The sequence below is a fragment of the Pelodiscus sinensis genome, chromosome 16, assembly GCF_049634645.1.
Source record: "Pelodiscus sinensis isolate JC-2024 chromosome 16, ASM4963464v1, whole genome shotgun sequence".
NCBI lineage: Eukaryota > Metazoa > Chordata > Testudines > Trionychidae > Pelodiscus > Pelodiscus sinensis.
In genome coordinates this window covers 8343143-8368436 of record NC_134726.1, presented here as the reverse complement: position 1 = coordinate 8368436, position 25294 = coordinate 8343143, and the positions used below count along the sequence as shown (strand labels likewise).

The window sequence follows — 25294 nt, the reverse complement described above, 5'->3', positions numbered from 1 at the left end:
CATTGCATCTAGTCATGTAGAGTTTATGATTCAGAGAGATCTCAATTAAATAATTTAGACATCATAAACATTAACTTCCAATCAGCAGACAGATTAACACACAAGAGGACCTGGATAATAGATTGAAGAGACAATTGTTTTAAGTCATTAACTAGTGGCCAATGCCTTATTTAGCTCTTTAGTACAGAATGGATCAGACACACAATCCTGCTTAGTGATTATAATTATGTATCATTTATATATAGAGAGAGTACCACAAGCCTGATCAGCAGCAGAGTATCATTATGTTAGGCACTATACTGGCAGAGGAGATCAGAAAGCCCCTGCTCTCTGTTTAAAATCTAAAAGGTATTGGACAAAGTGGGCAACAGGGATACACCACATGAAAAAGTTATCAAAGTGGCAATCTGTATGTCTTCTTTTATTTTGTTTATTTATGTGAGGAGACAGAAATTTAAAACATATGCTAGCTACTGTGTTTGAGAATGACCTATTTCCCTACTTTGGAAATGGCCAAATAGCTCAAGATTTACCATTCTCAATCTGGATTTATCATCAAGCTTTGATAGGAGCATCTTTTCTTACAACTGCCCAAAAAATCTGAGCACATCACTGCTCTCTCGCCAGGTGGAGTACCCTTGGTTTGCAGACCAGGGAGACGGGGAGCAAAGCAGAGCAAAGCCACGGAGCACGCGGGCAGCGGACAGCCCAGACGCGTCTGGGCTGTCCGCTGCCCGCATGCTCCGCCGCTTTGCTTCCTCTCCCTGGTCTGCTGGAGACCAGGGAGACGGGCCCTGTTCGTAACTGCGGATCCGACATAAGTCGGATACGTGTAACTCGGGGACTGCCTGTATTCTGATCTAACAATGGCAACACAACATTCTTCATACTACCTTGCACAAATCAATTATAGCAATGCTTTGACATCAGGACTTTAACTTAAGATGCATGTAATAGTTTATGAAGATGGTATCTTTCACCCACTTGTTTGTTATTGTATTGGTTAGTATATCATTACAAAGGATTGAATTCAGGCAGGACAGGAAAGTACTTAGATAAGAAGGCTGATAGTGACCCCCCCCCCAACTCCCTCATTTATCAATACTGAAGACACAATGCAGGAATAACTGCTGTGAAATCTATGCCCTCATCCTTCTAGATTTGGTCAACTTTAGGGATCCTAGGACAGATGAAAGAACTTGGCCCTGACAGCCGCTGAAGCTAGGGGAGACAGCCAGAGACCGCATGAGGGCAGACTATCCTTACAGACCAGGAAATGGGAGTGTCTGGATAAGATAAGTCTATTTTATACCAAGGAAGTTTGGAGCGGGGAGGGGAAGAACAATGACTGTGTTCTGGGTGGCATGTGTGTGCTTGAAGCTAACAGTCCTGTCCATTATGTACTTACAACATACCTCCTTGTGGTACATTTCAGCCAACAGCTCCGAGTGATGGGGGGCTTTCTGTTCGCTGTACTCCAGTTTGAGGAATAAGGGTTTGGTTTTCATTACTCTAGCTTTGGGAACTTCACTACTTTTCTATCCTGATAACCCGCTTAAGATGGGGTGGGGAAGGATCTCGCCTTTTCTCTGCCAACTGTGTTCTTGAGCAAACCCTGCAGCCAATAGCTCAAGTGGCATAAGTGATCTCAAAGAGGTGTGCAAGGAGGTCACCTCTAGACCTATTTGGTTATAGGCAGAATAGTTATCCTTCACGGGCTTTTGAAAAGGGGTGGGGTGGGGGCATATATAGTAATTAATACATTATTTACATTGATTGGTTAGAAAAATGTATCCTACTATTTTCTAAATTGGATGTAGCAAATAAAATAATCTGAAAAATCACACATGCTGGAAAATAAGCTGGAAGAAACCATTTTACTCATCAATCACACAAAAATACACATACTTATGAAAGATTTGGGGGCCTGCCTCCTTAGATTTTGAGAGTTCTCTGCTCTCTTTCCTCAATTTAAAAAAGACAGTTTAATAATAAAAAGGAAACATCTTTTCTTTTTTTTGTTCTCATGGCAATACTTCTTTCCAAGAAGTCTTCCTCCAGTGACATACAACTCATAACAATCTTTCAGCTTTAACAACAGGATCCATTGAAACATTTCTATGCTAATGACAAAAAAGAGCATTTTCATACATCCTAAATCTCTATATTAACAGTAGTGCAGTCACCTTACATCAAAAAGATAAATACCAAGGAACTAGTAATTTATCCATACACACAAACAAATATTAAAAAGTATTCCTCCAGACTACAACATAATGAGCTGGATTATCATATCTGCTTCTTTAAAAATTGTGATATGTCTGACTGAAAGATCATATTGTTAAAATCCAGTAAGCAAAAAGTTCAACAGCAAAAAAAATCAACAAAACTTAAAAAGAAACAGCCATTTACATTAATGAAACACATATTAGAAATGGAATATTTGTTTATATTTATACACTATGCTCTGAACTGCGGCTGATAGGTATTTGTCTAAAGGCCACAAAAGCAAGGTGGCAGTATTTTCTACATCCAAATATTAAAAACAAAACAAAGAATCAAATAAATAAAAAGAAATATATATTGTCTTACACAGCCTGTGCTACAAAGTTGCCTCTCCACTCATAATAAATATAGGTTTAGCAAGGAAATACCCTAACACAGGGCATGGAAAAACTAGATTTTCCACTGTTTGCCAGTACTCATACTTGTATATGTACACATTTTAACACCAGCTTACACAAGTACTATCAATTGTGCATAAACATATTGCTACTGGAAAAGCAGCTGTTGATGCATTTGCCCAGGTAAAGTTCAAATGCAGCACAGACGGAAATGCATAAGAAAATCAGATTCTTCCATTAAAGGAGAAAACAAAACAAAGAGAGAGCAACTTGCGTATAAGGGAGAACATGCCAGAAAACAACAACAAACACATATTCTATAATACTTGAACTCTTCTGAAATTTGCTCTTGATCTTGACACTAATTTTTATCTGAAAACAGGTGTAGCATACACAATGGAAGAAATATATATCTTAGCATATCAAATAACCTGACAATGGGGAATGTTTGTGAGACATTTGACCTTTACAGCTACTAGGGCTTCATCTTATACATAAAAATGAAGTGTCCGGGTGTCAAATTCTCGAAAAAAGTATTCATTGCCAAATCTAAATAAATTATATAAGAAAAATCCATACCGACTGTAATGGTGGTACTTCATAATAATATATACAATATTAAGCAACACAATCAATAGTAAATTAGCTGAGATAAATATGTTCTTCTCTTGAACTCAGAAGCTGCAGTCCATCTTTCAAGAGAACCTTTTGTGGCAACATGAGAAAGGAGTCTGCTCAAGGAAGAGCATTTTGCATATTGGTGCACTTACCCTTAGTTGTTCTCTTTCACAACTCATCTGTTGTCTTGAAATCTACAAGGAGAAAAAAATATACAGACTGAAACAAATCATAGCTTTTTGGAAAGGTAAAGTGCAAATAGGTGTACAAACTGCAAAAGAAAAAACAATACAATAAAGTCAGTCTTGAGCATTGTGAAATATTCCAGATAAACAAAAGGACTTTTGTAGTAGCAGTTAAGTGAATCACACTTTTCTCTTACATCTCCCGGCCTCATCATGCATCCCCCTAGCATGAGGTTCAGAAAAGAATAAAGTAAAATTTATAAGGATGTTTTATTGCATTGTGAATGTGGGGGGCACATTTGTATCAAGAAGAATGTCTCATTTTCTTATTTACTGTTCTTTGGTGACATAAGGGAAAGTGCATAGCTGCCACAAAATACCACCATAGTTCTTCTGGGTGTAAACAATAAACTCATATTCACATATTGATCTGGACACAGCAGCAAACATGAGGACAGACATATGAATGGCTATTAAATGACAGGATGCAACTTTTATTAAACATAAACATATGGGAAAAAAGCTGCCTGTCATTCTTCCATACTCTTCTATACCAGGCATTTAAGAGATTCCAGTATGGGGGTTACAGGCCTGCTATTATAAAACCTGGAACTAGTGAGCGTATGCTCTCCTCAGCCTTACTCACCTTGTCTCAGCTCACTTCTGAGTTTTAGCACATTTCTCCACCCCTACGCCCCCCTCGCACCAGCAAGGTTCAGAAGGAAGGGGTAACTTGGTCAAGTGGCATAGCTAGGACAGGAAAGGTGGCTGGGCCCCCTCTTTCAGATGAACAGGTAATGACAGGACAGAAAGGATCATGCACACAAGAGGGAGCTGGGGGTCTGGGGAATAGGGGGCTGGGAAGGATCTGGGGACCCAGGAAGAGGAGAAAGCAGGGAGCTATATCCCGTCTTTCAGCCCATGAGTGGCACAATGGCTGATCTTGTCCCAACCAGGTGTTTTACCTCTGGGAACTGTTCATTTTCTCCTTTTAACTGCACTGAAACACGATATTAAAACCGTTTTAAAAGGTCAAATGAATTCAGGGCATGTCTACACTAGAAAATTAATTTTGAACTAACTTATTTTGAAATAATAACTCCTGAAATAACTATTTTGGTTCTGGACATCCAACACTCCGGTCATCTGAAGAAGTGGGCTGTGCCCACGAAAGCTCATGATACCATCCACAAGTTTTGTTAGTCTTTTAAGTGCTACCAGACTATTTGTTGTTTTTTAAGTTTATTTTGAAATAGCATGTCTACACTACAGGGAACCACAAAATTAGTTGGAGGCAGGTTCCCTTAATGTGGATGTGCTACCTCGACTTAGAGCCCCAGGAAGCACTGGGGAGAAATTACTCTGAATGACTCTGGGGAGTAGTTATTTCAAAATAGCAGCAGCAGAGTGTCCACACTATTGCTATTTTGACATAACTATTTCAAAATAAGTATTATCCCTCGTGGAAAGCAGGAATTATTTCAAAATAACCAGTCCCTTATTTCAAAATAATGGGTCTGGTAGTGTGGATGCTTCACTTGTTATTTTGAAATAACTCCGTAGCGTGGACCAGGGTTACGAGGGTATGTCTAGACTACATCCATCTGTCGCCAGAGGGATGTAAATTAGACATACCAAATTGCTAATGAAGCGGGGATTTAAATATCCCTCCTTCATTAGCATTAAAATGACCGCCACTTTTTGTGACCACGGTGCTTTGGCGATGAAAAGCGGTAGTCTAGACGCAGATCTGTCGCTCACTAAAGCCTTTGATGACAGATCCCTAATGCCTCATACAACGAGATATACAGGATCTGTCATCAAAGGCTTTATTGAGTGACAGATCCGCGTCTAGACTACCGCTTTTCGTCGCCAAAGCTCCGTGGTGACAAAAAGTGGCAGACATTTTTATGCTAATGAAGTGCGGGATATTTAAATCCCCGCTTCATTAGTAATTTTGGCATGTCTAATTTACTTCCCTCTGGCGACAGAGGGATGTAGTCTAGACATACCCCGAGAGAAGGAAAGACAGGACTTTTTCTGTTATAAGTAGTAAATATGGACCACACCACCCCCCCATTACAACTCCATGTAGCACAAGACAATATTTTAACAGACCACCATACAAATAAACCTATTATTAATGGGGAGATTCCTGTGATCCCTTCTACATCTGCGGGTGGTGTGAATCTATTCCTGAGGGTACTGAAAATGGGTAGAATTGATTGCAACTGATGGTTTATCCCTCTCCTTCCTGTTTCTCTCCATTCTGACAGGTTGCCAAGAACCATCATTAATTTTGAGGCCTAGGCCAGTGAAGCACTGGTGGCAGGCTCTCCCTACAAATTTCAGAAATACCCAAGTTAAGGTTATTATTGCTGGGTCCCATCATGACTCCAAGGAAAAGCTGGGAAGTATCACTGGTACTCACCAACTTTTTATGTCTAAAAGATGGTGTCACCTACACTCCTTATGCCCCTTCACACCCATTCCGCTAAAAGGAGCATGTAAGTCCAAGTCCACAAGACTTCTGTCCTCTCCCCTTTCCTTTATTTCATCATAGAGGTAGTACAACATAGTTTTATCAAGTTTGGTTTTTGTGGAATAAAAAAACCAAATAATTATTTTGAAAATAATTCAAAACTGTTGGAATTGTCCACCTTACTGAATATCATTATCTTTTTAGCATAATCACTGTAGTTTTTTTTCCCGCAACTACTTGCATGACACTAAATAAAGATACTAAATAAAGAAATATGCAGTGACATTTCTTTATGCTTTGTTCAGAGTACATTTGGACACCACTATGTCAAACAAAAGCAAACAAAAGCAAAGTATTTATGAAATTCTAAAATCTTTTTTCCACTTATCAATGGAAAAATCCTAATAAATAAAAAGCATAATGTTCTTTATTTTTATGAAAAGGTACAGCAATAAATCCCCTACACCAGAAAGAAAATTACACTACACAAAAAAGATCTATTCACATGTTTGTAGTCTCTCTAACATGGCAGACTACAAGGAGAAAGGTATTAATCATGGCTCCATCTACAAATCATCCCCCAAAGAGTAAAATTAAGTACAACTAAAGTGACTTTCATCTGATCTGACAAAGTAGGTTTTGCCTATGAAAGCTCATGATACTATATACTTTGTTAGTCCCTAAGGTGCCACAGGACTACTCATTTTTATGTGTTGGAGAGTATCATAGAACCATATAGCTGGAAGAGACCTCAGGGAGGTCATTGAGTCCAACCCCCTGCCCAATCCCAACTAAATCAACCCAGCCAGGGCTTTGTCAAGCCAGGACTTAAAAACTTCTAGGGATGGAGACTCCACCACCTCCCTAGGTAACCCATTCCAGTGCTTCACAACACTACTAGTGAAATAGTTTTTCCTAATATCCAACCTGGACCTCCCTCACTGCAATCTGAGTTAGTAATTATTCAATTTTTCAGACTTGGTGCTTTCAACTCTCATTATACATGTAGTTAAAATTATATTAGACTACATTGTAAATATATGTATGTAAATCTTGAGAGTTTGTTAAAGATATGAATACACACTGGGTGCATCTATTAATGTTGTTCATAAAATATAACTAAGTTTCTAAGAATGTCTGGAATGAATCTGGGCAATTGAATTTTTTCTTTTGATTTTTTACGTTTTTTATCATTTCAATTTTCACTAAATGATGCCAAGTAAAAAACTGAGTACTCATGATTTTAGTCAACATTAACACAAGTGGGTAACTTTACCCATTGTATAGTCTCACTGAATCTATCTAGAATTACAGATATACATACAATTATTTCCACATGCAAGCGTTCATAGCATCCATGTCATAACAGACTCCATCAATATAGCAGCTAGTTCTCACATAGGACTAAGTAGATCACAAAGCACTTTCCAAAGGAGGTAAGTATATAATTAATCTACACAAGAGGAAACTGAGGTAGAGGGAGGGTAAGTGATTTGTTCAACATCACCTACCGGAAGAGCCAAGAGTAAAACTAAGGTTTTCTGAAGCACAGACCCATGCTCTATCCATTATACCACAGTGTCCTCCTTTTTGAAAATATGACTATATAGATGGGTAAACAGTCCACAATATTTGTGCTAATGCCACCTCTGCACCATTTCTCTGACAATCTCCCTTTGTCCAACCATTAGTTATCTCACTCTTAGGCAACATCTACAGTGTACAGTTATTTCAGAATAAGCTACTCCAGAGAAGGCATTATTCTGCATAGAATGAGGTTTACAGAAGTTGAAATAAGCTGTCCCTTATTTTGAAATTATTTCAAAATAACAGAAATGCTGTGTAGATGCTCACATAGTTATTTTGGAATAATGGCCGTTATTCCGAAATAACTTGGCTGTGTAGACACACCCTAAGGGTATGTCTACACTAGCCCCCTAGTTTGAACTAGGGAGGCTAATGTAGGCATTTCAAGATGCAAATGAAGCCCAGTATTTAAATATCCTGGGCTTTACTTGCATGTTCCGGTCCAGTCGCCATTTTTAAATTCCACTAGCCCGTTTTAAATTCCACGCGGCAGTGAAATGGCAATTCGAAATAAGTCCTTAGTTCGAATTAACTGTTACACCTCATTCCAGGAGGAGTAACAGTTAATTCAAACTAAGGACTTAGTTCGAATTGTCGTTATACTGCCACATGTAGCCGCGGGCAGTTACTTCGGGCTAGTGGAATTTCAAAATTGCGACCGGACGGGAACATGCAAATAAAGCCAGGGATATTTAAATCCCGGGCTTCATTTGCAACTTCAAATGCCTACATTAGCCTCCCTAGTTCGAACTAGGGGGCTAGTGTAGACATACTTTAAGTGTGTTTCTAGACTACATGCCTCCGTCGACGGAGGCATGTAGATTAGCCAGATCGGCAGAGGGAAATGAAGCCGCGATTAAAATAATCGCGGCTTCATTTAAATTTAAATGGCTGTCTTGCTCTGCCGATCAGCTGTTTGTCGGCAAATCGGGGCAGTCTGGACGCGCCGCGCCGACAAAGAAGCCTTTCTTGATCGGCACAGGTAAACCTGGTTTCACGAGGCATACCTGTGCCGATCAAGAAAGGCTTCTTTGTCGGCGTATCGCGTCCAGACTGCCCCGATCTGCCGACAAACAGCTGATCGGCAGAGCGGGGCAGCCATTTAAATTTAAATGAAGCTGCGATTATCTTAATCGCAGCTTCATTTCCCTCTGCCGATCTGTCTAATCTACATGCCTCCGTCGACGGAGGCATGTAGTTTAGACGTACCCTTAGATACCCAATATCCAAGACACATCTTTTGAAAGCACCTTTAAAAATAATGTCAGTGTTTGTCACAAATTGTACGCATTCCTCAACGAAAAGCCTAACCACACATACACAGTAGTTAATTAAAGAAAAAAAAGTCATGAAAGGCATCTGTTTTCAGGATGATAGTTTGGTGCAATTCTACTTATTATACTCAACATGATGGTTGCCCTTTTTGCTTTGTCATAAGTACCTGTGATCTCTGGTCATACGTTTAGATGGCAAGCTCTTTGGGACAGAGACTGCATTTTTTTATATATATCTCTATATCGAGCACAATGGAGTCCTGATCTCTGATAGGGGATCTAAGTATTTCTTTATTAGTATTACTAGAAGAAAAAGTCACAATGTGACTTTGGGATAGTAAGAGAACTTGCTAAAAGAGGCAGATCCCAATTGATAATAGGGGCTAATAATGAAATACAATCCTTGAAATGAATCAAACATCTGCTGAGTCTACACTAGCCGCGAGTTCTTGCGCAAGTACACTGACATTCTAATGTATGAAATCAGTGCTTCTTGTGGAAGAACTATGATGCTCCTGCTCAGGAATAAGCCCTCTTGCACAACTGTTCTTGCGCAAGAGGCCAATGTAGACGGGCAACATGAATTTCTTGCGCAAGAAAGCCCTATGGTTAAAATGGCCACCAGAGCTTTCTTGCGCAAGAGAGCGTCTACATTGGCATAGATGCTCTTGCGCAAAAGCACATCTCTTGTGCAAACGCACATGCCAGTGTAGATGCTCTCTTCCGGAAGAGTTTTTGCACAAGAACTTTTCCGCAAAAGAGTTCTTGCGCAAGATCATGCCAGTGTAGATGTAGCCATACAGCAGAGGTAGGCAATTATTTTTGCAGGGGGGGGCCACTCCATGAATTTTGGGACATCACTGGGGGCTGCCTCTGGGTCCCAAAAGGGGCATCATCTGAGAAACTCTGCATAGAGATCAATAGGAAATAAAGCATTTAGAACACTGCTATTAATTAACACAATTAAAAATATAACTTGCTATTTACTTGGTGGTATAGGCCAGTGTTTCTCAAACTGTGCTCCGCGGAGCCCCAGGGCTCTGCGAGACATCTCCAGGGGCTCCGTGAGGTTGACAAACTGGAAACATCGATAGGTACAACACATACAATCAGTGGACCGCTAGGCTCCACATAAATTTTTATGCATGTAAAGGGCTCCGGAGCCCAAAATGTTTGAGAACTGCTGGTATAGGCAATCTGGAGTTAGATACTTTTCATTTCCTAACTGCAAACTGTTGCTCCTCTTCATTACTTCCACTTGCCCTACACACATGCTTCAGCACATGGGTCTCTGATGAAATATAGATCTACAAGGCATTTATAATCCCTTCTCATTTCAATGTTTCATCAGCATGGTGTGATACATTCTTGTCCAAACGTTAGTTAAACTATAACAATAATTAAAACTTTAAACAACGATCAACTGTTCTATTATGCTTATTTGGAATCATATCAAAGGTTGTTGAGAGAAGAAAACACAGTTCATTTTTACTCCACACCATGGGTCAGATAGGAATGGTAATGAAACATCTAGGGCACGTTTACACTAAAGGAGAAAGTTGACTTCAGATATGCAGCACCGGCTATGTTAATTATGTAGCAGGCGCCAACATATCTTAAATCACCGTCCGTGCAGTGGGAGGCCAATGGTAGCAAACCCTCCCATCAGCTTTCCTTACTTCTCATGAGGAGCAGGAGTACCGGTACCAATGCGGAGGGAGGTGCCCTCTCAGTTCGAATTAGCAGGTCTTCTTTAGACCCACTAAATCGAACCCTAGATGATTGACCGTGGCAGTGTTGATCTTCTGTGTAGTATAGTATAGATATGGCCCAAAGGTGTAGCTTTATTCCATCATTAAGAACAGTGTGACCCAAAAGTTTGAAGCTGTGGGAAGACACCTTCTCTACGGACTCCATTCTGCCTCTCTTGACAGAGCCCCTTTCACATGAATATAAAAAAGAAACTTTCTGTAAATAAACCAAGGACAGTTGAAGGCAAATTGGGAGAAGGTGTGGGAGTGAAAACAGAAACAAAATTAACCCTCAAACTTGTTTATAAAATCTGAAAAAGGAAAATAGTTAATAGTTTCCATTTAACCACATAATTATCTCTGTTTTAATTAGATGACAGACTTTTAGAGGGCATCAAGTAGTGACAGTTTGAATAAAGGAATTTTTAAACAGGTCAATGAAAAACATCAAGTATTACAGATACCAGGGCTGGAAAGAAACATGTAGGAGTGAAATGAAGCATTTAGAGGTGGTGGAGGAGAAACTTGAAGGGTGCAGGGAAGACTGAAAGATAAAAAATGCACAGGTTCACACAAGAGTGTAAGCAGAGGATGATTATGGATTATCTGTCTTTATTTACAACTCCCACATGCCATCTGACCAGCAAAGTAAACAAAAAAGCAACTTACTTAAAAACAAAATTATTCTATTAAAAGACATGTTTAAAAACACTGGGGGAAGTTTACCTTTGTGACCCTTCAACCTCTTGGTGTCCTTGGTAAACAGTATAGACATGCACAGAGTATTCACAGGGATCTTCTGGGTCAGATGTTTGCATATTAAGTTTGCAGATGGGTGCCAGGTGTGGTCTCTACTAAGAGTCCAGATAATCTATCACTGGGAAATGTATGAACAGAATATGTTAAGTAATTATGTATTTGTATTGAAAATTACGTTCTTACGATATGTAAGTTCGGGGAGGCCACCAGAAGGTGATAAACTTGCTACTGTCGGACAGATGCTTCTCTCTCAAAATGGTTATTTGTGTATTATGTGCTCCATTAAGAAGGCTTAACTACAGTTCCAGCCAAATGCTGAAATTGTGAAAATGACAAGAAAGAGGAACACAGGAAAAAATAACCAGAAGGAGGCATCCTGTTTGAAAATAAAAGTGGTGGCTGAAGGGGGGTGGATAATTGGAGATACTGTGAGTATCCTGGATCTGATTAGCTCCTATGATGAGGTAACTGGGGGTATGTCTACACTGAAAAGTTAGTTCGAACTAATGGACGTTAGTTCGAACTAACTTTCCTAGGCGCTACACTAGCGCTCCACTAGTTCGAATTTGAATCGAACTAGCGGAGCGCTTAGTTCGAACTAGGTAAACCTCATTTTACGAGGATTAAGCCTAGTTCGAACTAGCTAGTTCGAATTAAGGGGTGTGTAGCCCCTTAATTCGAACTAGTGGGAGGCTAGCCCTCCCCAGGTTTCCCTGGTGGCCACTCTGGCCAACACCAGGGAAACTCTATGCCCCCCTCCCGGCCCCGGACCCCTTAAAGGGGCACGGGCTGGCTACGGTGCCCGTGCCAGGTGCAAGCCTGCCAGCATCCAGCCAGCAGACCCTGCACCTGGCACGGCACAGAGCCACCCACCCGATGTCCCCCAGCCCACCCCCTCTTCCCGGGACCAGGCTGGCGGCTCCCGGGAGCTTGCCCTGGACCGCAAGAGGCGGGCACCTTCCTGGGCTAGTGCGGACATCGTAGACCTCGTCCACGATCTCCGCACTAGGCACAGGAAAGTGGCCGTCTAGGGCAGGAGAGCTGCCAGCCTGGCCACCCAAGAGCAGGTGTGCATGAAAATCAAGGGGGTCCACTGAGACCCCCGACCCTGAGCCCTGAGCTTACAATGGCCGTCCTGGGTCAGACCTAAGGTCCATCTAGCCCAGTAGCCCGTCTGCCGACAGCGGCCAACCCTAGGGACCCTGGAGGGGATGGACCGAAGACAGTGACCAAGCCATTTGTCTCGTGCCATCCCTCTCCAGCCTTCCACAAACTTTGGGCTGGGACACCACTCCTACCCCCTGGCTAAGACTACTCCATGGACCCAGCCTCCATGACTTGATCTCACTTCCCTTTAAACTCTGTTCTACTTGTAGCCTTCACAGCCTCCTGCAGCAAGGAGTTCCGCAGGTTAACTATTTGCTTTGTGAACAACAACAACTTTCTCTTACTAGTTTGAAGCCTGCTACCCATTCCTTTCCTTTGGTGTCCTCTAGTCCTTCTTTATGGGAACTCATGAAGAACTTTTCTGAATGCACCCTCTCCACCCAACCCCTCTTTTAGAGACCTCTATTCTGTCCCCCCTCCGTCTCCTCTTTTCTAAGCTGAACAGTCCCAGTCTCTGTAGCCTCTCTTCATCTGGGACCTGTTCCCAACCCCTGATCATGTTAGTTGCCCTCCCCTCTCCCAGCCTCTCTCTTCCCCTCTCCCACCTCCTTTTCCCAGTCTCCCCCAGTTTTGTTCAATAAAGACAGATTCCATTTTTGAACACAATTGTCCTTTATTTTGTACATCAAGAAAAGGGGCTAGAGAAGGGTAAGTGGAAGGAGGTGAGGAAGGAATGGGGTACGAGCCCCCAATGGGGAGGACTGGGCTGGCTCTGCGGGCTTCTGGGTGTGGAAGCTCTCCTGCAGCCCCCCAATTGCCCCCTCTCCCCAGATGGCAGCCTGCGGCAAGTGCAGCCGGGCTGATGGCCGAGTGCTGTGATGTGCCCAGTGTGGGCACTCCGGGCACTCCAAGCCAGGACTGGTTTTCAAGCGGGGCACCCCTTAGAACTGTCTGTCCGGGGTGAGGTTCGGGACCCTTTAAGCGCAGCCCTCGGCTAGCCTGAGACAGCATCTCCACGCTCTAAGTCCTCCTCTGATGCCCTGCCGGCACTGCTTCCGGCCATCCTTAAGCCCTGTTCAGAGTCCACTCAATGTGGACTTGCTAGTTCGAATTAGCAAAACGCTAATTTGAACTAGTTTTTAGTTCTAGACGCGTTAGTTCGAATTAGCTTAGTTCGAATTAACTAATTCGAACTAAGTTAGTTAGAACTAGCGCTGTAGTGTAGACGTACCCTGGCTCTGTGGATGTGGGAAATTCAGTGGATGTTATATACCTTGACTTTAGCAAGGCTTTTGATATGGTCTCCCACAATATTCTTGCTAGCAAGTTAAGGGAATGTGGATTGGATAAATGGATGGTAAGATGGATAGAAAGATGGCTAGAAGGCCGAGCCCAGCGGTTAGTGATCAATGGCTCGATGTCAGGATGGCGGTCAGTTTCTAGCCGAGTGCCCCAAGGTTTGGTTCTAGGACCGGTTTTGTTCAATATCTTTATTAATGACCTGGAGGAGGGGATGGATTGCACCCTCAGCAAGTTTGCAGCTGACACTAAGCTAGGGAGAGAGGTAGATACGCTTGAGGACAGAGATGAGTGACTTAGATAAATTGGAGGATTGGGCCATAAGAAATCTGATGAGGTTCAACAAGGACAAGTGCAGAGTCCTGCACTTGGGATGGAAGAATCCCAAGCATTGTTACAAGCTGGGGACCAACCAATTAAGTAGTAGTTCTGCAGAAAAGAACCTGGGGGTTACAGTGGATGAGAAGCTGGATATGAGTCAACAGTGTGTCCTTGTAGCCAAGAAGGCATATTAGGTTGCATTAAGTGGAGCATTGCCAGCAGATCCAGAGATGTCATTATTTCCTTTTATTCAGCTCTGGTGAGGCCACATCTGGAGTATTGTGTCCAGTTCTGGGCCCCCACTACAAAAAGGATGTGGACTCATTGGAGAGGGTCCAGCAGAAGGCAACAAAATGATTAGGGGCCTGGAGCATATGACTTATGAGGAGAGGCTGAGGGACTTGGGTCTGTTTAGTCTGCAGAAGCGAAGAGTGAGGGGGGATTTGATAGCAGCCTTCAACTTCCTGAAGGGAGCTTCCAAAGAGGATGGAGAGAGGCTGTTCTCAGTAGTGACAGATGGTAGAACAAGGAGCAATGGTCTCAAGTTGTGATGGGAGAGGTTGGATATTAGGTTGGATATTAGGAAAAACTATTTCACTAGGAGGGTGGTGAAGCACTGGAATGGGTTACCTAGGGAAGTAGTGAAGTCTCCATCCCTAGAGGTGTTTAAGTCTCGGCTTGACAAAGCCCTGGCTGGGTTGATTTAGTTGGGATTGGTCCTGCCTAAAGCAGGGGGCTGGACTTGATGACCTTCTGAGGTCTCTTCCAACTCTATGGTTCTATGATTCTATGATTTTAAGATCACTGCCAAGGCTGGATGTAATATGCTGGAAGTGTTTGGGGTGAGTTTAGCCCTCTGAGACATGACAGTAATTACTTAAGTAGCACTGGGCTCTAGAATGCATGCTATTTTACTGAATATTTGACTATTTGTTTCCAATATTTCTAGTTTATTTGTTTCTGCTGTAAACATGTCTAACATTCTCTGTGTTAAGCAGAGTGGTGATTGAGGTGGATCTGGTAAGCTGGGGTGCACTGGGAGCAGGAATTCTGTGAATACCAAGAGCGTCCAGTAGAACAGGGAGTGGGGACAGAGGGCAGAGGGAGTGGGGACAGAGTGGAGCATGCCTTTCGCTAACCTGCAGAGGTGCAGTGGACCATGTGGGCTGAAGGGAGTGCTGGTATTGCCTACGTACTCAGAGAGCTAATCCATGGCAGATGTGGACACAGCTTCCTCAGGCTAAGATCAGGTAGTAGTGAGGTGCCTCACAACCCCTAGGTCCCCCTCACTGAAAAGTATGTTAAAGTCTGCCTTCTTTACTCACAAGTTTATATTCTCAGCATGTTTCCCCCTCTTCTATCTACGTTAAAACTGCAGCCTCAGTGGAGTTTGGTCAGAAATAGCCGTAGTCTTAGGGATGTTGAAACTTCCACCTGGCTTATGAATGGCCTGTCTATACTCAGGGCAAGAATGACAAGCAAATGTAGTGTGGTATAAAGCTACTCTGCCATGCACTGGGGACGTCTCCATTGTCACTACTGGTGAAGCATTGACTGTGCTATTGAGGTCATACCAAATTAGTGCCAACCGATAGCATACCAAACCAGTAGGTACTCTGTATATGACATGTATTTAGGAAACATAGATTTTAGAAAAATGGTTAGTTATTTTGTAAAAGTACCAGGTGGCTAAGTTTTGGTTTATTCAATTTCTAAAGCCAGATTCTTCAACTGCCACAAGTCCAATTATACCAGAGGGAACCATAACATCCTTAGCATTATGAGGGCTTTGTGGAACTAGAAACAAGACCTGCTTCCTACAGGAAAGTATAACAACCTTACCTGGCTTCTAGGGGAAAGTCCATGGGAGGCTAGGAGGAGTGCGCAAAACTCCTATAGGACAGTTTTGAACATCCCAGCCTTAATGGTTAAACTTTTCCCACCCATGGATATGTGGTATGTATATATAGGTCATCGGGGACCTTCTGCAAATTGTAAATTGGGTGTAGTGGGGCACTGATTTGTCCTTCACACATCCACCTTGCTCCTGGATTCTCATTTATGTCAGCAGTGGAAGGTGACAGCTGGTCCAGGAGGTGTATATATGATGGAAAGAGAGTTTCTTTACTGACCAAACTTCCCTGGGATGAAGTATAGAGCATAACTGCATGACAATAGATTATTAGGACAGAATAAAAATGGCAAAGCGAAAGAAAGAAAGAAAGAAAGAAAGAAAGAAAGAAAGAAAGAAAGAAAGAAAGAAAGAAAGAAAGAAAGAAAGAAAGAAAGAAAGAAAGAAAGAAAATGAACTTTCTTTGATGTGAATAATCATTTTCAGTATTTTAAATAACTAAGTTATGAAATGATATTAAATGGATGAGCTTTGCAAATTTGCATCTCCCTGGAAGGTACAAATACTAAAGGTGCTTTCCATCCACCTAACCAATACTAAATCTGCTGTCTTTCATTTTTGTCTCATTTGCTAAATGTGCTAGCTTACGAGAAAGACTTTGGCAACCCTAAGCACTTAGTGGAAAAATATAAATAATGCACTTGTAATATGTAAACCTGTACAGATAGACCAGTGGGACTGAAAACCATAACATATTTAATTTATGACCAGGAGACTTTACAGAGAAACTTTGAGCATATTCTCCAGTCTTGAAATACACAGCTTCTTAACCCTCTATGGTGTTTGTTGTGGTACATCTCTGGATTAAACCAAATGCAGGGAATTTAGTTTATTTATTTATTTTGCTTCTTCCCTTCCAGATGTCACTTATTGTTTGTATACAGAGGTACCTGTTTCAGTATCTCTCACATAAGGGACAACAAAGTGTTGTTTATTGTTTAAAAGTGATGTCAAAGGTTAATTTGCCAGCAGAAGTTCTTAATGACTTGAACAGGATTTTTTTTTTTTTTTTGCATCAGCTGCTAAGTATTGCTTGTTCAATAAAGACCCATTAGAAATCGAATGCAAACTTCTGGGGTAAATGTATAATCAAGGCATGCAAATGAAATATGGGATGATACTGGGATTTTTTAAATAATAAACTGCAGAACATGGTAGAATTGAGCTATTATATATTCATTTAGGCCGCCATCCTCTATAGGGATTTGCAAGCATATACTCCATGTTTGGGACACACAAAGTTTCTGTGATAGACTGCTTGGAGGGAGAGATGGCCTAGTGATTAATACACCCACCTTCCAGCCCCTTTTTGTTGCTATCACTGACTATTTAGGGGCCACACTCCACACTGAAGGGACATATAGGTAGGAAGGAGCCTCGGGTAGTGGATTTGCACTCGCATCTGGGAGGACCCAGCAGTGCCTGATCCCATGGATGTCCTTTGGGGGTGGGATGGGCAGAAGTGATGAATTGATCACTTCAGGGACCACCACTCAGGTCAATTTCATCAACCTGCCAGGGTCCCCAAAGTGTGGGGCCCACCAAATTCCTCCCAATTTGCAGTACCCTAGAGATGGCTCTTCCTGATGAATATTCTCCTTTCCCACCACACCTGGGCCTAGTCCTTTAAAAAGGTGAGGTAGTGGGACTTGGGTCCCTCTATTCCACCAGGTCCAATCCCAGGACCTTGTAGGAATCAACACCTGTGGATCCTCCCTGCAGTGAATCCCAATCCATTGCCCTAGACTTCCTACATATCTCCTTGTCCCAAACTGTACAGGACAGTTCCAAAATGCAGAAATAATGAGTAGTCCTGTGGCACCTGAGAGACTAACAAAATATATGGGATCATGAGCTTTTGTGGGTAATCCCATTTCATTAGAACAAAAAGCAGAGTTCATGTCCTGGTCCCAGGCTGAATGACTCTGAGTCAGTATCTGTCCTAGATTTCCTGCAGTGCTGCTACATATCTACCCGAAGCTCACAAGGTCCCTTCTCCTCTCCCCCTAGAGCCCCATCCTGACCAGGGAATCAGATATTTGTAAGAGCAGCCTGGAAGCCCAGGCTACTGAGAGCAGCCCTAGACTCTCCACCTGCCTTAGGGGAGGGGAGGTTGACATGGGCTGAGGCTGTTCGCAGGCCTCCTGCCCCTGCCCCCGATACAGAATATACTGTGCATTATGAAGCTTACTCTAGCAAGTTTCCAGAGTCAGGCCCAGTGGAACTGCTCCTTTTAAGATGTATACAATTTGATGATCTCAGTAAACCCCTCTCATTCTTTTGTCAGAATGTGGGTAAAGGAAGGAAAATTGTATACATCTAGCCAATGTTTTCTTAGGGCATGTCTTCATTTGCCACGTTGGAGATTGATGTTCTGGCATTCGATTTAGCGGGTCTAGTATAGACCTGTAAATCAAATGCCTAAGGCAGGTCTAACAGGTGTCTGTACTCCTTGCAGTCATGAGGAGTAAGAGAAGCTGACTTGAGTGTTTGCTCCCATTGGCCTCCTGCAGTGGGGATGGTGCCAAACTCAACATAAGGTAAGCTGACTCCAGCTATGTAGAAAAGGTAGCTGGAGTTGTGTATCTTAAGACAACCTTCCACATCTAGTGTAGACCTGGCCTATAAGGAGGAAAGTTTACTTTCCTTTTTATAATCTATTGATTACATGTTTTAGATGTAAATCTGACCTGATTCTGATCAGTTACAATAGTTTTGCACTAGTCTAACTCCATTAACTTAAAAGAAGCAATTACTGGTTTAAGTGAAATCAGAATAAGGTCCAAAATATTTGCCGACTGTTTTATTCAGTACATGGAATTTCCCCACCAGATGTTTACTAGCTACTGTAAAAAGCCAATCAAAGCATAGAATACTGATGGAAAATAGTGCTAACTATGTTTTACTGAACACTAAAACTGTTCATACTATTTCACAATACTTGCAGAATATAGCTTTTGTTTTCTTTCATTAGATTCTCTCTTCACTGTGACAGTCCTCTTCCTTTAACCATCAAATGCTTGTTTTTACATAACATTATGCATAAAAATTCTAAGTGGCTCAAGGAAATACGCTGTGCACTGCCATCTGCTGTATTTTATGTAGAAGTATTTGTCTCCCTGACTAACATGAGTTTTTCTAACCCCAAATTTATATCATCTTACCGTAATTGCCGTATTTTCAAAATTATTTCAACTGAGATCAGAAGAGAAAATGTTACAACAGAAACATGCCATAGTAAAACAAAAATGTGATTACTAATACGTGGTGTGTTGGTAATTTAAATGCGATCCATGTGAGGCAAAAAACCCAAAACCAAACCAAACCAATGCCAAGAGATCAAAAGCTAAACCATATTCAATGCAATATAAGGTCAAAATGCAAGGAATGCAATATAGGCAATCATGTTTAAAATGGAATATCTTCCAAAATAGATAGAGATATAGGAGCCTTTTCATTGGGGGAGAGATTAATACATTAAGTGGGATATTTTTTCCTGGAAGTAACAGGATGATATAAAGAAGACATAAGTGGATAGTTCCAAAAAAAATCATCATAAATAGAACTGTGCTTTAAACATATAGGCTGTGTCTACATTGGCATCCCTTTCCGGAAAAGGGATGCTAATGAGACACATCACAATTTAAAGAAGGAATAAGAGATCCTCTGGAAAAGGGCTTATTTTCCAGAGAATTACGTTTAGACTGGCGCTTTTCTCCAGCTTATCCCCAAGCCGGAAAAAAGCGGCAGCCATGTAAAAGCAAATGCCGCGGGGGATATTTAAATCCCCTGCGGATTTGCAATTGCGATGTGTCTTATTAGCATCCCTTTTCCGGAAAGGGATGCCAATGTAGACACAGCCATACAGTGTGGTCACTAATACCTCTTTTGGAAAATGAACACAGCAATTGTATAGTGTACATGGTAGGCAACTGGAAGCATGGCTGGAATGTAATCAGTGGACAAATTATCAAATCATATCCAGCAATTCTTTTGATATTTAAACACAGGATCTTGGGACTTTCAAATGCCCTGATACATGAGGAATATGACTATACAGGCAAATACACATTATACCAAGAATGCTCCCTACTCATGTAGAAATCTGGACTCCACTCCACGGTTTCACATGCGTCTGTACATAGCAATAAGATTTTGCCCCATGTGAAATTGCTAGAACTCCATACATAGCTTATCTGAGATGAGCATAATGAAATGATTTAGTGCCAATATAATGCCGACAGGCAGACCTGGACCTGGGACCTTTGGAGCTTAATGCATGAGTCTCTACTGCTTGAGCCAAAAGGCAGCTGCCTCTCAGCTGAGGCTTTAGAACACACTCATTCTTTCTTTCTGTAAGTGGTCTAAATGCCAGCACATGGGAGAGTACACCACACCCAGAAAATGTGTGAGTTACACCAAGAACTTATGGACCAGGACTGCAAGGCCTCCACTTGAAAGGAGTGAATATATGTGCACACCCCCATCCATTTCAGGGTAGAATTCTACCTGAAGCAGATAATTTTGGCTTGGTGTGTCCCTAGGTATATACAAGGAAATTCATTGTCTACTTGACTATTACCTGTATTAGGACAAGGACCCTATTTATTTGCACACTCCAAAATAGCACATAGGTCCCTTATAGGAGAATCTTACCAGGCTGTTCAATTGTAAATGTAACAGTAATGTACTGAAATTGTACAAGTCACAATGTACCAAAGTTGTGTTCTTAACTTATACTAACTTGCTCATTCAATGACTAATTCATTGGTTCCTGCCACTGAAATACTTTTAGTTTTGCTCCACCTCTGGTTCAGTTGAAGTATAATCTCCTTTGAGAGATCAATTGACACAAAATTTAGGTGGGGGTTGTTCCAGTTTCCTTCTTGCAATTGCAGATGTTCATTCAAATAGCTTCAATAGCATTAGATTTACATACATTTAAACTATTATAGATAAGAGAAACTGGGTTACCCGTGTTTAGAGATAGAGTATGTATTTCTATTAGGTTTTTAAACGTATGGTGCTTTAAGATTGAAAACAGAAAAAATCTTTGCAACAGGTCCTTTCGCAAGTTTGTATCAAAGAAGTAAAGAAGTAATATTCTAGAAGATCTTGAATGGTAAAACCTTGAAATTAAATTCTGTTCATGTGCTAATAAACAGTCCCAAGAGAAACCTTATCTATACTTAATATTCAAATAAATACGCTCTTTCTTCATATAACAATAGCTATATCACATTTTACTTAATTTACTTGTCTAATACAGTAAGTATCATAAGGAATAATCAAAAAAGCATAGTCACTGTACTAACAAGAATAAATAGACCCTACAGCAGACATAATGGGAAATGCTGTGATATAAAGGCAATAGTGGAAAAAGAAACAAAGTATATTTTAACTTAGTATTCAAATATTATCAGAAGTTGACTGGCTTACTGTAGACATTACACATTACAGTTTATTGCAATTTCCATTACCATAAATATTAGAATATATTCCTTCATATGTTCCAGGGAAGTTTTGGGGAAAAGATGTACCCACCAGCCTTATAACCAAATCCCGAGTTCCAGCCTATGCCCTAGTCTACACTAGGGCTTTATTTCGAAATAACCCTTAGGTTGAATTTATAAGCAGAGCATTCACATTACTGAGACCATTATTTCAAAATAATGGGTCGTTTATTTCAAAATCTGTACTCCTACTTTTCTCGGGTGAATAACACTAATTTCAAAATAACATTAGTCCTTATTAACGGAGTTGGCCTTGGACTAATTTTGAGGCTTCCCCTTGGTGGGTGCACAGCATTTCAATTTTATAAAATCAGGAATTATTAAGTCAAATTTAATTATTTTGAAATAGTTTTCTAATGTTGACATGTCCTTAGCTACTACACAGCATTTATTCCCATTCACTTAAAGTAAAACCAATTCACTTAAAGGACTTCCATGGAGAAGTTTGACTTAAATAGGATTCATCTACTACTCACACCCAAACCAAAATCTTAGACACTCAGATGAAAAAAATAATGATACAACTTTCTAAGACTAATTCTAGATGGATGACCAAGAGACAAGCCCAGACACCTCCATGCACAGGATATCTTGGGATCATCATGTGGTATCATCACACACAGCATGCAGAAGCAGGGCACAATCTAAAGTTTCCATCAGGATGCCGAGGCACCTAGGAACGGAGTTGAGACATCCTATGCATGAAACCTATCACTGCTATGATAGATAGGAATGCTAGAGTGGAATTTGAGATACAGGGATCAAAATGCGAAGGAACAGCTAAAGCAGATTTCTGACTATCTTTGGTGTATTGCAGGTATTAAATTTTACTTGAATTAAATGGGAAAGATTATGACTTAGAGAACTAATATATTTGTAAATAATCAATATTTCCCCCTAAAACACATTGGCCACATCTAGACTGGCATGATTTTGCAGAAATACTTTTAACGGAAAAGTTTTTCTGTTAAAATATTTCCGAAAAAGAGCATCTAGATTGGCAAGAATGCTTTTGCGCAAAAAGTGCTTTTGTGCAAAAGCATCCATGCCAATCTAACGCTCTTTTGAGCAAGAAAGCTCCGATGGCCATTTTAGCCATCAGGCTTTCTTGTGCAAAAAATTAAGGTGCCTGTCTACACTGGCCCTCTTGTTCAAGTATTCTTGCGCAAGAGGGATTATCCCTGAGCGGGAGCATGAACGTATTTGCACAAGAAGCACTGATTTTGTACATTACAAAGTCAGTGCTCTTGCACAAATTCAAGCGGCCAGTGTAGACAGCTGGCAAGTTTTTGCGCAAAAGCGAATGCTTTTTCAAAATGTCCAAAGAAAAAAATAAGTATATCTACTGCTATTCTACGCAATTTTTTCTGGCAAACTTCCCTTATTTTTCTGCTCCTAGATTTATTCATAATCATGAATGAGGGAAAGGAGGAGTTAAACTGTACACGTAAAACATTGTCTTTTTAGGGATGAAATGCAGGGAAATTCATTAGGTACAATAGAGGCAGGGTTTTTTTTTTTTTTTTAAATAAAATCAATCAGTCAGAGAGAGGAATGCAATAGGGTCTGTTTCTAGGGCTGCTTCTGTTTTCATGGGATGTGACTGACCTGTGTTCACCATTAGGATTCACATTGTATCGCTTTTATGCTAATCATACGATCATTTATGTAAGCACAAGGAAGAAGAAATTGTGAGCGGATTTTAATGAGCTGCAGTAGCAAAAGCGTCTGGAGGTAAACTTTTTACAAAAAGTGATATGAACCCAGATAAGGATATTTGGCAACACCGGGAGTTGTTCAACCAGTCTGAATACTTGGCTTTTAAATCCAAGAACGATCATCTCCCAAAGCTGATCCTGGTGCAGTGGACAAAAGGCCTTTTTTGGCTTCTGCTTTATACTGTGCATCTTAAATACAGAGGGCAAAATTCTGTTCTCCATGAAACCAGCGTAATTCTGGAGCAACTCTGCTGAAATCAATGGAGTAATTTAGAACAAGCCTAACCTTGAGTGAGGGGTCATTGCTCTACTCTAACAAGCATCTTAGGGAAGGAATAGGACAGCAAAAATGAATAGGACAGCCAAAAAGAAGGAATCTGGAAGGAAGAGCTAAAATTTCTCTGCTGTTCTTCTCTTATACCAAAGGAAAATTAATTTCTATAGTCCTTGAAAGAGTGTAGCTTAGTTCTGTAATGTCCCAGGCCATCAAGGGAAGAGCATGAAGAGCAAAACCAAGGATCTTCTCACTACACATCAGCATAAATACACAGAGAACAAGAGCTTGTGCTTTGTAAGGCTATGTCTATACTACAGGGATCTATCGGAAAAATGTATGGTCCGCAATTTGCGTACCTTTTTCTGATCATTTTTTTGGAAGTGGCTTTTCCAAAATCTACATTGGGCCAAATTTCCTCATGGGAGGAGGAAGACAGGACTTCCTAAAGAAAGCGTCTGCTCTTCTGCAAAAAAAAAAAAAAGTGGAAAAGCAGACACGTTCCCTGGATGTGGCAGAGTTTTTCCAGGATACCCCGTAGTATATACATAGCCTAAGAGAGCAACATCCAATAGATGTGTAGCCCAAGCAACAGAGTGGGGTGGTGCCACAATCTGCCTTACTCTCTTGCTAAATTTAGTAGGGCAAAGATAATCTAGCTCTTAAAAAGAAAAACAAATCAACAGTAGCTGCTTTTACAGGCTTTAAAATGTATTCTGAAGAATGAAGTACAATTAATGGTGCTAAATGTGCCATAATTAAACAGCTGATATTCTCCAGGTATTGCTAAAGATTCTGTAAAGAAACCTCGTTGCATAAAATAACTAGCAATTGTCACATATTAAAGTCTGTTGGGATATATTTTCTTCCCATGCCACAAAGTTGTAGAACTTCAAAACCAGACTAGAAAGAGAAACAACTAAACTGCAAACTATTTGCAAGTTTAACAAAATCAAATTTGGACTGAATAAGGACTTAAAATGGTTCTCACTATAAAGGCAGTTTTCCCTCTCTTGGTATTCTCACTTTCCCATCAATGGCTGGGAGTGAGCCACATTGAATTGGTCTCATTAACATGGTCTGACGCTTGATAAGTAACTCCGTTCTTTTGATATGCTAGTATCCCTACTTCTAGTGCATATATGTTATATCCTTATCTCTGTGGTTTCCACTCCACACATCTGATGAAGTGCTTTTTACCCACGAAAGCTTATGCCCAAATAAATGTTAGCCTATAAGGTGCCATGACTTCTTGTTGTTTTTACAGATATAGACATAGCTATTGATCCCTCCTTGCCACTCACACAAGGATGAATCATCCAAATCTTCAAAATACATGATGGGTGGTCCTAAATCGTGACCAGCAAACAGCCTTAATGCTTTCATCTGATTGTGAATCCAGCCCTCATAGCTTTAGGTTGCAACATACTGTGAGGCTGTGTTTTAACTTCACTTTCTAGGCATGTAAGAAGGTTGGCCATCCAAATATGTCACGTTTCAGATCCTGGGTCTAGAGAGTCTCTCTTGTACCACAGTATTATTACTGAGCTTTCCTTTTGCCCAACCAAGATTAGCTGTGTCAGTTCTCTCACTAGCTTCTGAAACTAAAAATCCAGTCCTTCTTTCCCATCTCCTAAATTGCAAAATTTGCTTGTCCTTTTATTACTAATCCAAGCTTCCATAATTTTCTCAGGTTGATTGTCCATGTAATTTATGAGGAAATAATATCATATTCCACATTGCAGAATTTATATCCTATCCCATATTTAGATGCTTATTTCTCTCCGTAAGCAGATCTGTAGCTTGGCACTAGTGGTTCTGAGGTATTCATTCCCACCACATTATCCTTGGATAGGTTTAATTAATTAAT

General features: G+C 40.9%; 1 protein-coding gene across 4 annotated transcripts in view; it reads right to left on the bottom strand.

The window, feature by feature from the left end:
* The window catches only part of RBFOX1 (RNA binding fox-1 homolog 1), a 2643423-nt gene that overhangs the window by 643250 nt on the left and 1974879 nt on the right, over positions 1–25294 (bottom strand). For all 4 annotated transcript variants that reach the window (XM_014574331.3, XM_014574332.3, XM_014574335.3 and 1 more), the window contains one exon: positions 3395–3436. In XM_014574331.3, coding sequence (XP_014429817.2) covers positions 3395–3436 — 42 coding nt within the window. The remainder of the gene's footprint in view (positions 1–3394; positions 3437–25294) is intronic.